Genomic DNA, 12,448 nt, shown 5'->3' on the forward strand with positions numbered 1-12,448 from the left:
GGGACTGATCTGGTTCCATCGCGCCAGCTATGTAACCGACCATTAGATAGGCACAAATCAAGGGCTTCGATTTCTTCCATATTAGATGAAATGCACCATCTCCATGGTGACCAAGGCCTTGATGAATTATAGTCATGGGGACACCAACATAGAATGGAGGTCGGAAAATTCAAGGAGATGGCTAGTGCAGCTAAAGAACAAAGAGGGGAAACGTCAAGAAACCCAGAGACCTAAAACACCAGCAAACGAATTCTACTTACCACCGAAAACTAACTCATTTGAATTTCGTTATAAAACATCACAAGAAAAATCAGCCGGGTCGGCTTTAGATGGTCTTGAAACCTAAGTCATGGGTTTAAAAGTCAGAAGACAGAATAGATCGTATTTACGAACAGGAAAATAGCCCAACAAAATGAGATCTTATCCTCAACGGGTACGCCAATTGCTAAAGTTGGGGAACCCGTGATCTAAGCATCTCTCCTATGGAGAGGAAACACAAACAGACGAATACCTGAATGCAAGTCATGCAAGAAATCCGAGCTACTCAGCAAAACTACTAGAGCTGGAGATCCAGGAGGCCATTGGAACTTGAGATTATTCTTATCAAGTTCCACTAGGATGATCATCAGATCATGTCGAGATCAAAGCTGGTAATACTTGACTTCGTGACTCTCAAGCATTATCTAGTTGATTTCCTCATATAATTTGATTAGCTTTCACTACTCTACAAGAAAACCAAATACGACCTCCAAATTTTTTGCACGTCTTTTACTAGAGGAGAGGGGGGCTAAATCAATCTTCTCTCCCTAACTCCTTTTACGGCTAGTAAGCACGGGACCTGCTTCGTCATGCGTGAAACATAACGAGAGGTAAAACAAATGAGAAGTGCTGAGAACAGAAACTATTCAGTCCCAAATACCAAGAGAAACCGGTGAAAACCGATTGCTAAGGAAAGTCTGTTTTGACACATAAGAAAAGTGCATGGAAACAAACTGCAGAGAAGAAATAGCATTACGAACGTGAAATGACCAGTCACTGCTAAGGCGTGGCTCTTGGTTGTTCTGAGTTTCCTTACATGAAGTAGCGCTCTAATAGATTAACCAATTTCCAGGTTAAAAAAGAGGCGCCACATGGGGACAACTAATCGATCCTCTTCTAACACTAGTTACATCATAACTTAACAGAAAAAAAAAAAAAAAAACTGGTTAACCAATCTATGATAATATAGAAAAACTTTTTAATAAAGGTGGGGTAGTGATGTTAAGAAAAAATGAGTTGGGAAATGTAGTTGAAACAGTCGTTTTCAAGGAGCATGTGCTCATTCAGGTCAGTCGTAAAGTTAAACAGTGTCAGAATGGTTTCATAAGAATGCGATGCACAAGTCAATTACGAATTGAAGGATACGCGGACCCTCAAACCACATCATCTCTGAGACCCCAAAGGGGGAAAAGGAGAAAAGAAAACCAAATCAAAAAAGGACCAAAAAAAAAAAAAAAAGAACCAACAAAACATACCCTCACTTGCACGTGCACACCACGGGGACAGAAAGGCAAATGCCGCAAGGCATTGATGTGGTAAAATTTGGAACCACCAGCAAGTATTTCGATATATGTTTGGCCCTATACTGCAAAGTGAAAGAAAAGGCCAAAAATGCAAAATAACCTTAAATTGGTTTTAAGGCTCTTTTGCCTAGGAACGCCTTTCTTTTTACATGGTGAATCTCCATGTCCATGAGACGAGGCACATCAGGTGGAAGGGCTGACACCTGATGGAAAGTTTAACCGGACATTACCTGTTTACATCAACATTTGCTTCTGACCTTTAGCTAAAATACACCAAGCTGGCCAATCTGCTTATGCTCAACATGGAGCAATCGTGACAATACCCATCCCAGCAACTGGTTTCACTTGAATCCAAAAGTAGCTTACCTAAAGATAAGTTCCACGGAAGGAGGAAAAAGAGAAAAGGAGAAAAAGAAAAGCAAAAAAGGAAGATGGTAACCATGTAAGGACCATGCTTATGGCACATTTTAGAAGTTAAGCATGCCCAAACAGAACAGAAACTTTTCCCAATGAACTCATTTCACCCAAAAGATATTTAACGCTCATTGAAACCCCTAATATCATATGCTCATCATCCTAGAACGACAAGATCTACAGCTGCTTACCTCTATTATCACAGTGCAATTTAACCCTGTCCATACTGATCTCAAGAGAGCTCTGTAGATATCCCCACATATGACCTGCATGTGCATGGGATATATAACATGCCCACCACACCATAAAATACAATAGAAACGAAAGAACAAATAAGCATAACAAAGAAACACCTAAACTTGATTGCCATTTTCACTTCTTTTAACTAATGGAGAAAGAAATTATGTAAAAGAGCAACACATAAAAAAAACCAGATAACTCGTCACTAAGGATGTGATTGTGAACTGATCATAAAATAGCAAAGTAGCAAGAGTGTATCAATCCAACATCATCAAGCGAAAAAGAAATTTGTCACAAACATTGGGTGGCTGGCTGACCACAAGTGAAGGCAGAAAACTTCCTGAAATAGTCAAAGCATATGGGGACAAGCTCATAACAGTCTTCATTCACTTCCAAATGGACCTGCAAAAGATGAACAAAAAATGTCCACATTCATGACGAGCCAGCGACTGGCATAAACTTTTAGAACCAAAAGAAAGACAGCAATCTCCTAAGAAACCGTCCTCCATTTAAAGTGCAAGTCCCATGCTTCAGGCCAAGATTCCGATCACTGCACATGAAAAAAGACTCTTCAAACTGGATAAATCTTTTCCCCAAGTGACAATCTTCTCGATCTTTCCCCAAGAAGGCCCTGGAATCATAGGAAGCACCATATCTAAATCTAATTTAAGTTTGCTTCATTGGTTTATACTCCACAGCTATCTCTGACTGACACGACACAGAATTCTCATAATGTCTGAACATGGCGAGGATCCATTCAACTTGTCTCCCCAAACAAACCTTTTTACTTGTAAGAGCATATAATGTCTCTCTCCTAGCACCAATTTTGCTGAATAAATGAACCTGAGCTGCTTGAAAAAAAATGCAAAATCAGACTAATTGTAAAGCCATTATGATTAATCATCATAACAAGAAAAAACAACAAGAGAAGATCGACTCCAAATTGTATACTCTACCAGTTCAAAGGTCTAGTGCCCAGTGTACACTGCAACCGGGTCTACAGGTCCTCTGCATCCATTGAGATTCCATTACTCTGCAATACTGTTCCCCGTTTATGACTTTTAGGATTCGACAAGCCTGTGATGTCATCATGTTCTTCCTCAACCATCTTTTCAACCAAGTCAAAATGCTCAATCTCAGAAACCAACCTTCCATTATCATCAGAATCTTGAGTCTCACCAAGATTCCGATTATGATGCTCCAACTCTTTGACATTGCTATTGTTCCATCTATCATGCAAGTCATCCTCATGGTCCACAGATGAGGATGTAGAATGCCTCAGTTTCTTCGATTTAGTCCTTTTAGGGGATTGTCCTTCTCTATTATGATCAGCTTCAACTGAAGTTGATCTGGATTTTTGTCCTCTTTGCGCCTCCAATTCTTTGTCACTGCCTTCATCCATTTCATCACCAGAATAATGCCTTGATTCTTTAGGCTTTGAACCAGAAGATTTCTTATCTTTTAATGTGTTGTCATTCAAACTACTCAGGGTGGACTTGCTATCCCTTCGAGACTTTCTCTCTGCAGACTTTGACCTTGAATGCCTTCTGCTATGATGCCTTGATGCCTTAGATTTGTTGCTGTCCACCTTATCCTTGGAGTGATGCTTACCTTCTGGAGATCTTGATCTCGATCGTCTTCTATCACGATGCTTTGACCTCGAATCTTTGGTCTCCATTTTTTGGCCCATGTTATGCTTATCTCCAATAGATCTTGACCTTGACCTTCTTCTACTGTGACGACTTCGTCTTTCACCAGTAGTTTCTTCCTCCTCGAGAGAGTGATGAAGTTCCACAGATCTAGACCTGGAACGCCTTTTACGCTCTTGCTTTTTTTCACCAGGGCTTCCAGGAGAGGACTTCCTCCTACCATGCTTGCCTTCTGCAGATAATGACCTGGACCTTTTACGGTCTCGGGGTCGTCTTCGTTCCTCTCCAGTATCGCCCTTTTTCTCACTCCCATGATGATCAATTTCTAGAGATTTTGACCGTGACCTTCTTTCTTTTAATTTATCTCCATCATCTCTTTTTGCAGATGACCTGCTCTCACGGTTTCGCCTTGGTGATCTTGAACTACCACGAGCTGATCTATGAGATCTATGAGAACCTTCTTGATGACGCCTGGGTGATTCTGAATCAGCTCTAAAAGATTTCCTCTTTTGAGGACTCACGCTCCTACTTCTATTTCTCCTAGACAAAGATGAATAATGATCATGTGATCTATCGGAATCCCGCCTTCTACTCTTCACACTGCTGTGAGTGACTTCTCTATGTGACCTTCGGTCACCTTCATAGCTTGAGCGATGATGAGATCTGAATGGAGATCTGGATCTGCGTTCCCTACGATGTCTGGCCGGAGGCGAGTAAGTAGGGGACCTAAGCCTCCCTCTGTACTTAACAGGTGATAAGGACTTGGATTTTGACCTTGCTCGAGAGGTTGAAGGAGACCTGCAAAAGTGCAAATAGTCAATAACATAAGCAATTGCCAATATTTTAAGAACAAGATATTCTTGAATGTGGAGTTAATTTTTCGTTCTTAACTTAAAACCAGAGCTGGTGCACATTTCATTGTAAAACTGTTTCTCTTATTCAAGGCAATCAAAATTTGATGGCATTTATGTTGCATGGAAGCACAAAGTAGCGTTATGTACCAAAGTTAAAGTTAAGAGGAAAGGATTTCATTAAAATTAGTAACAATAATTTTCTGGTGTACACTGGCACGAAGAAGCAATAGAAGAGGGTTAAAGAGTAGATATGTGAACTAACCAGGGGACAATCACAGGAGCTTAACAGGTGATCATAAACTAGGAAGTAGCGACAACAACAAGAACACTAAAAATTATTGATGCCATGGCATTTAAGCATGTAAGCTCTAGAAAAAATTACTAGAACAGAAGAAAGCCAAAATCTCAGAGAGTATAATTGAAGCTAAAGTTCATTCACAATGCCTTACGCCCATCCATATCCACATCCAAACTTTCATGTATAGGATCCCTAAATCTGTTTGCTGTGTTGTTCTAATTGTTTCTTTTCCAAATAATGTTGCCCAGGTCAAAAGTTGAGGACATCCACAAAAAAGTGGCTTTCTGAACTACGATCTGAAAGCACAAACTACAAAATTATGCGTCACTTTCATAAGTCGAGTTATACATGTCTTCCTCTCTTCCAGCTTAGACAATATATATTCCCCAACCATATTAAAGTGAGCACCTGTAGAAACACATCAGCTCTCCTACAGAAGAAATATTCATGTTGAAGTTCTGGGAATGCTACAAAAACCAATAGGTAAGAAAGATATCGAGCTTCTCCCAATTCTATTCCAGATGAGAAAAAGGGCAAACAAAGTAAATTCCCTCCTGTTGAGTATCTTCTGGCAGATAGTCAAATTTTCAGTCAACCCCACATACCAGTGGAAATTGCACCATATGTTAAGCTGAGATTCAAGCATTAGATGATGTCATGAGGTATTGCACAATATTTGCCTTCATCCAATCAGTCTTATTCTTCAGCTACTGAAAATCCCAATAGTCTTAAACACGATAACTAAATGCCTCAACGCTTGACAACTAAATAATGATCCAAAGGGAGCAAAAAGAGTAACAAGGAAGTAACTTTCTGAAAAAAAGTAACCATAAACTAGATTAAGATACCAAGAATACATCAGATGGCACCGCCAGAGCAACATCACCCCTACCTCCATCACCACTAACTCCAGGTTTCCAACCTAATACCTGCAATCTCACTCCATGCCCCAGTATCTGGAGCATCTATGTGATTGTGATTGCCAGATCCTCTCACTTCCAACACCCCAATTTCTAGCACTGCCATCACCACCCCATATTGAAAACTACCACTGTCATAAAAACTTTAGCTTTTGCCTCTATGCAAGATAGATATGCTAAGGAACTAACCCAGATAGAAGGAAGAGATGGAACCGGTGGGGTCTGAACTTCCATCAATAAGGCAAAATCCCACTGCGTAAAGATTAACGGCATAGTGTATTTCGGATACCATCCGATTTAGACCAAGTTTTCAAAACACAAACAGAATGTTGTGAGGGTCATTTTGCAAATATCAGGGAAGTGAGGAGCAATTATTCTCTGTTTCTCTCTCGCCCCCTCCTCCCCCAACAATGCCCAATCCATGCATTCATGCACATATGAAAACACAAGAGCAAGGATTCAAAGCAGCAGCATGCTCTCCTTCGGAAGCTTTGTTGTTTAAAAAAAAATTCACATCTGATTCGCAAATTGGACAAGAAGGCATCATGTCCATCTGAGCTTAAAAACCAAAAGACTCAAAACATTAAGGCAAGGAAAAAGCTGCAATTGGTCAGATACCAATTCTAATGGGAAGTAAGAGCTATTATGGCCATTAAATGTGTCACATGTTGCTTTTACAATGAGATGATGGTCAATATTTTTCCTACATCAGTGACTGCCAACAGTGCCAGCACCTTGTCTGAATCTATACATGGTTTGGACTTATTCATGCCATCAATCAGATATTAATGCCATTTAAAAGATTGCAACAAAACATACCTAGATTTTCTTGCAGTTTCTTGATCATCTGTCACTACTCCATCAGCTTTCAGTTTCTTAGTGATTTCTGCAGCCCTTGCAGCTGCTAACTCTGCAGCAGACTTCATAGATGCAGCCTTATTAGCAGCCTGCTGTGCAGCCATACTTTGCTGCATTAGCAATGCCTGTTGGAATTGCATCTGTTGCATGGCAACTGCTTGCTGCATCATCATTGGGAGAGACGATGAACCAAGATTAGACATAGCTGGTTTTTGGGGAAGTGATTTTGCCATTTCAACATTCAGCGGCCGACCACCAACATCCATATTATTCAATGCTAAAGCAGCAGTTGCTTCTTCTGGTTTGGAATACTCTATGTAAGCAAAATGCTTCGAATCTGATATAGTACATTCTATGACCGTACCACAGAAGCCAAAGAGTTGTTTCAGCTGGTCCAATGTGAGAAGTGGACTGAGATTGCTAACTTGCAATGTTCGCTTCAATGCATCACCTTTTACATCCTTGTCCGATGAGCCTTACAAGAAAAGCAACACAAAACTATATAAGCTTACTAAAACGATAAGATCAATCAACGGAAGTAACCAAGTTACAATCACTGCTATACAACACCAAATGCACCCTATAATGATGGTAAACACAGAATAAACACTAGTAATACACTCTGTTCACAGGGTAAAAAAGAAATAAAGATGGACAAGATACCAGTCGAATCCTTTGCTGACTGGGTCTGTGCCTGAACTTGTGCTGCATGGGCTTGCAGTGCCTGTGCAGCAACAATTGCCTGAGCAGCAGCCATTGCTGCTGCTGAAGGTGCCATAGGTGCCTGACTGAGTGTTCCCATGGTGGTCGTCGCAGCTAACGCAGTCATCAGCAAATTATGAGGTGGGTGATTCAACTTGCAATCAGTATTGGCACATCGACCTGCTAAATACTCTCTACAGATTTCCCCAAGAGATGCTCCAACACCAGGTAATATACAACCTCCTGAGGCACCTGATATGATGCCAGGAATCATTCCCATTAATCCTGGAAATGCACCTGAAACTGAACCGGTATAGTTTGGCATGTTGGGCATTGTTTGGTTAACTAAATTAGGAAATGGGGAAGCAGGAGCCACACCCAGCAATCCTCCAGTAGAAGTACCTGCAAGAACCATAAGCAGAAGAGTTTTCAATAAGAACAGCTCTCTAGTGGCAGACTTAGGATTTGATACATTTGGGGAACGAGGCCCCAGTAAAATTCCCAAAAACTGTGTCTAATAACTTAACTTGTTTGGAAAGATGTTGAAGGAAAAAGTCACGGAAGGAAATGCAATTAGCAAATATACTAAATGATCTTGTTATTCTCATTTCGGTCACAAAACCAAAAGGGTAAACGGATGGATATAATGGTGCATTTTCTACTTCCCTCCATGTCACCCATTTTTGAGTGAATATTTTGTGGGCCTCAAGGAAATGCTTCCTTCTTGTTTCTCTCAATATCCTTCTTAATCATCCAGTCAAACAAGGGAAGCATTCCCCAACCTTTTCATTTATCTCCATTTCCTCCCAACCAAAGATAGGATAAAGCTTTAGCTCAACCAGCATACCAATCAAAACACGCATTGAGATTGTGCACGGCATCACAGATAAAATTACATGAGACATGCTTTCCAAACTTGAGTACTTTCTTTTATACAATTGCACATCTACCCCAAATAAAACGCATTAAATACAAATCAGTACTCTATTTTCTATCAGTAACAAAACATTTATTACATTTTAGAGTTGGCCATATTAAGTTATGCTTTTCATCACTCAAATTTTAGAAACTCAATTTGCATGTTAATCGACAAATAAAACTTCATATTAACTGCATGTTCTTCAACTTGAAAGGTTCATTATCCATCTTTTCCAGCAATTCCATCAATATGAGTTTCATGGCAAAACATCATACTCTTGTTCTGGAAATTGAAACAAGAAATTTCACGATCATGCCCCAGCCTCTTCTCTATTGTCAAGAGATATGACAAAGCCAAGAGAAAATTAAAAGTAACCATACTCATATTAAGGAAAAGAAACATCTTTGAGCTCGTTCGATAAAAACAATAAAAATTCCACGAGAATATATAAGAGCATGCAAATTCTTTTTGTGTTCACATCAACAATAATTTTCTTAGGTTAACCAGTTGTTGAGAAGATGTTATAATGAACAAAGTTTATATGATTGCTAAGTCAATCATCAATTTCTAATTCTCTAAATCTAAATTTACTAGCATCATAACATTCTTTTGGTGACAGAGAGAGTGATGCAAAGCAACATCAACACTTTGACATTTGACAGTGTGTGGAAGGAAATATCATAGAACAACTCTAACTGCTGCAAGCTTGGACATGATATTCGAATGAACTTGTAAAACATACACTAATCTCCTTAATCCAAGAATAAGAGATCTCAGACATAAAATCAGTCAATAATTAATTCTATCATGTACGAATCCCCAAAAAAATCCCAAAAGGCTAGTTTAGAAAAAACCCAAATGATCCATTTGCATAGGCAGCAAGCTTCTACCTGGGCCAGCAGTTGGCTCAAAGAACTACATAGTAAAATTCCTTTTGTACTTCTCATTCTTAAGCTTTGCCTTTGTTACAATATGATGGTCTTTCTATCTCCCCTTCCAAATTTCTTTTCAACTATCATGTTTTTAGTTAACTATATTGGATCTATGCTTTGAGGAGAGAGAAGAAAAGAATCCTCCATCAAATCTTGCATTCTAGATGTGTTCTGGGAAGACCTGCATAGTTCCCATCACATCCCCTTTTCAATCCTCAGTGGCTATTGACTCGAAAGAAGCAAATGATTAAGTACTCCTTTCAATTCCACTTTGAGTGAAGTCTACAATGAAATTAATGGCATCAGATGGCCTGCTAAAATTACGCATCCTCTGACAGTGGCAGAAACATAAAGAATAAAAAAATAAGTAAATAAATTAACTTTTTGCAGCACCTTTTCCTTCTTTTGGCTATGTAACCATCGTGCTTCATTATAACTTAGACTAAGAAGAATTCCAGGGGAACTAGCCCATGAAAGTGTATATCAGCTTCCAAAGCCAGGAAAGACAAACAAGACAAAAAGCAGCAACACAAAAAAAATAAGTACAAGATAATAATAAGACAAACATTGAGTGGTCCAAACTATTGATCAGACCACTCAAAATTCCGAATTAAATTTCTGGCAACACACTTCTTACTTCAAACTCTACAGCCCTTCATCAGTTCTTCATTAAATATTATTGCTCATACTGAACTACTTCTCTTCTGAAGATACAAGTTTTCATGCTTTAAATATGATACAAAGGAGGCTTAGACTAGTATGTCTGCCGAGATATCAAGCTCTGACAAATTTCAACCGAAATAGCAGTTTATGAAATTATGAAAAGGGAATCGATAAGCTCTATCAATAGTACTAAGGGTTAAACAAGAGATCTAATGATAATACAGAAAGTCCAAAGCATTGAAATAGAGATGGAATGGTGAAAAGTAGTCAAGAGTTTAAACTCGATTAGTAAAATAAGACATGAAAATTTGTAATGCCACCAAAGAACTGTACCTCCGCTGAAGAAAACTGGAAATGGGCTACCCATGATAGCTTTTCCATTACATTCAATGTGGACCATGTAATTTCCTCTTTTTGGCACCACATAAGTGACAGTGTAAGTCCCATCACCCATGTCCTTCACAATTCCTTCTTGCTCTGTTCCCCCTACACCCACGCCGGGCACCACCTTCACCTTGATCTGAGCACCACCATTAGGCACTTTCCTCCCATCCACATCCTTTGTGACGACCATAAAAGAAGACGGTGCGCATGCCGTCCCGCCAGCAATTCCCATCCCAGCAGCCATGCATTTGGTAGGGTCAACGGGTCCAATCGGCTTGTGGGCCAAATGCTCAGCTTCCTCAGACTCGCTATCCGAAGAAGCCTGCTCCTTTTCATGGATCTTCTCCACATCTTTGAACGTAGCTTCGAACGCGGCCTTTGCAGCCGCTGCTTTCTCTGCCTCGCTCTTCAGCTTAGCCTCTTCGGCTTGCTTCATCCAAACAGGCTTAGCAACAGCGTTATTACGATCCGCCATTGAGACCTACAGTCCAAAAACTCCCCAACTTAACGCAAAACCCACGAAAGATACCGCAAAATAACGAAGCCTCCCTCAATCTAATCCCGACCACGATCAAATTCAAGCTATCCAAACGAAAAGACTTAAAAACCTCAAAGATCTCAAAAGGGTCGCCGACAATGAACCCTAGCAACCACGAACTTCGACTTTTTCTTTCCCACCGGCGTGCTCCTACCCGATACGACCCACGAATCGACACGCGCGAGCATCGGGACGACGGCGTCGGGAACCACCGCGCGGATCGATCGGGATCGATTCGAAACACGTTCGGATTCGCGACAGCATGGTCGTCGGGGATGATGGAAATTAGGGGGTTGGGGGGATCGAGCAGGCGTGCGCGAGAATGCGCGCGAGGTGTTCGATCAGACGACGAGCGAGAAAAGAGCGAAGAGCGAGGGCGAGAGGGAGGGAGTTTACCTGACTGGCCGACGGCAGCGCTTGGGTTGGAGGGGGCGCTCGACGGTGGATAAGGGGGAAGTGGGCGAGAAAACCGGGTTGGCCCTCCTTATATATGAACACCTTGGACGAAAGGTCAAGGGCTTGTGTAAGCCTAGGCATACTCGCCATGGAATTCGTTTGACTTTTAGGAAAAAAGTATTGATTATGCATAACACGAGTCCCGTTCACTTGAATAGGCTCCAATTCTTTCATCGGAAGTAGCAAATGCTCTACTCGAGTGTACCCGAGGGGGTTGTGAGAGAGATCCCGGGGAGTGATGGCCATGTCGGAGTAGAGGAAAAGATGGGCAGGTAAGAGAGACGAGGTTCGATAATGGTGAGGTCGTGTGGACCTGAATGAGGGTGAGAACTTTGAAATTTCAATTGAACGCATCGGCTAGGTTCGAAGCCATCTGAGGTTTCTGTTTGCTCGGCGAATCTGAACTCCGGGGAAGCAACCCCTTATGACCTCGAGTTGTTATTTATGTCCATCCGTGGCATTTATAATGTTTAATTGCTTCATTAAATGAGCGACATGATGTTGCCGAGGGGCTTTCAAGAAGTTCCTCCTATCTGTCTCTCTCTCTCTCTCCCCTTTTCGCTACACATGACTTCAAATTTTTATTCTCAATTATTTAGTATTATTATAGTACCGCATCATTAACTAATGTGACAGATACTTATCTACTTAGATCTACTTGTAAATTGACACATATTCATGTTCATTGACTCGTAATCAATTGAAAAAAAAATAAATAAATAAATAAAATAAAATAAAAAGAGTTTTCTCTCTTCCTCCTCCCTCCATAACCATCGCCTTGCCCCATAGAGGTGGCAATATAGATCGAAAACCTAATTTTCAATTCAATTTTAGGGAAACCAAGTTGTATACGAGTCATCTAAAGTTTCTACAACAACTCGAAATGAGTTTAAAACATCAAAGCCCAACACTATGCAAATCTTTGTGGGTTTGCACTCTTATTCAACCTATCTTAATCACTAGCTCAAGTTAATGTATTTACGTGAATAAATAAAGACAAAATAAAAAAAGAGAATAGTTGTGCTTCTCTATTCATAAAATTCTAAACGCAAGTGAATG

General features: G+C 40.4%; 1 protein-coding gene across 2 annotated transcripts; it reads right to left on the reverse strand.

Annotated features, from left to right (window-relative positions):
- Nucleotides 1–1,376: 1,376 nt before the first annotated feature.
- On the reverse strand, nt 1,377–11,650 carry LOC104414290. 2 transcript variants are annotated; one of them, XM_039301148.1, is made up of 8 exons: nt 11,330–11,650; nt 10,345–10,876; nt 7,459–7,899; nt 6,757–7,270; nt 3,173–4,663; nt 2,516–3,064; nt 2,168–2,242; nt 1,377–1,928 (listed from the first exon to the last, which is right to left on the reverse strand). In XM_039301148.1, exons 1-5 carry the CDS (start codon nt 11,633–11,635, stop codon nt 3,214–3,216), a joined length of 3,243 nt encoding a protein of 1,080 aa, XP_039157082.1. In that variant the 5' UTR covers nt 11,636–11,650; the 3' UTR covers nt 1,377–1,928; nt 2,168–2,242; nt 2,516–3,064; nt 3,173–3,213. The 2 variants fall into 2 exon arrangements, with proteins under 2 accessions (XP_039157082.1, XP_039157081.1); XM_039301147.1 differs by having other exon boundaries at nt 1,541–1,928; nt 2,168–3,064.
- Between the last annotated feature and the right edge of the window lie 798 nt (nt 11,651–12,448).

The sequence above is a fragment of the Eucalyptus grandis genome, chromosome 8 (assembly GCF_016545825.1).
Source record: "Eucalyptus grandis isolate ANBG69807.140 chromosome 8, ASM1654582v1, whole genome shotgun sequence".
Classification (NCBI taxonomy): Eukaryota; Viridiplantae; Streptophyta; class Magnoliopsida; order Myrtales; family Myrtaceae; genus Eucalyptus; species Eucalyptus grandis.

Bases quoted from the DNA above. Each gene is read 5' to 3' on its own strand.
- LOC104414290 (XM_039301148.1), bottom strand. From the start codon at position 11,635: ATGGCCATCACTCCCCGGGATCTCTCTCACAACCCCCTCGGGTACACT. The intron at 10,877-11,329 runs GTAAACTCCCTC...TTTGGACTGTAG, and splicing joins CGCTGCCGTCGGCCAGTCAG to GTCTCAATGGCGGATCGTAA. The intron at 4,664-6,756 runs GTATGTTTTGTT...GCACTTTTGCAG, and splicing joins GAAACTGCAAGAAAATCTAG to GTCTCCTTCAACCTCTCGAG.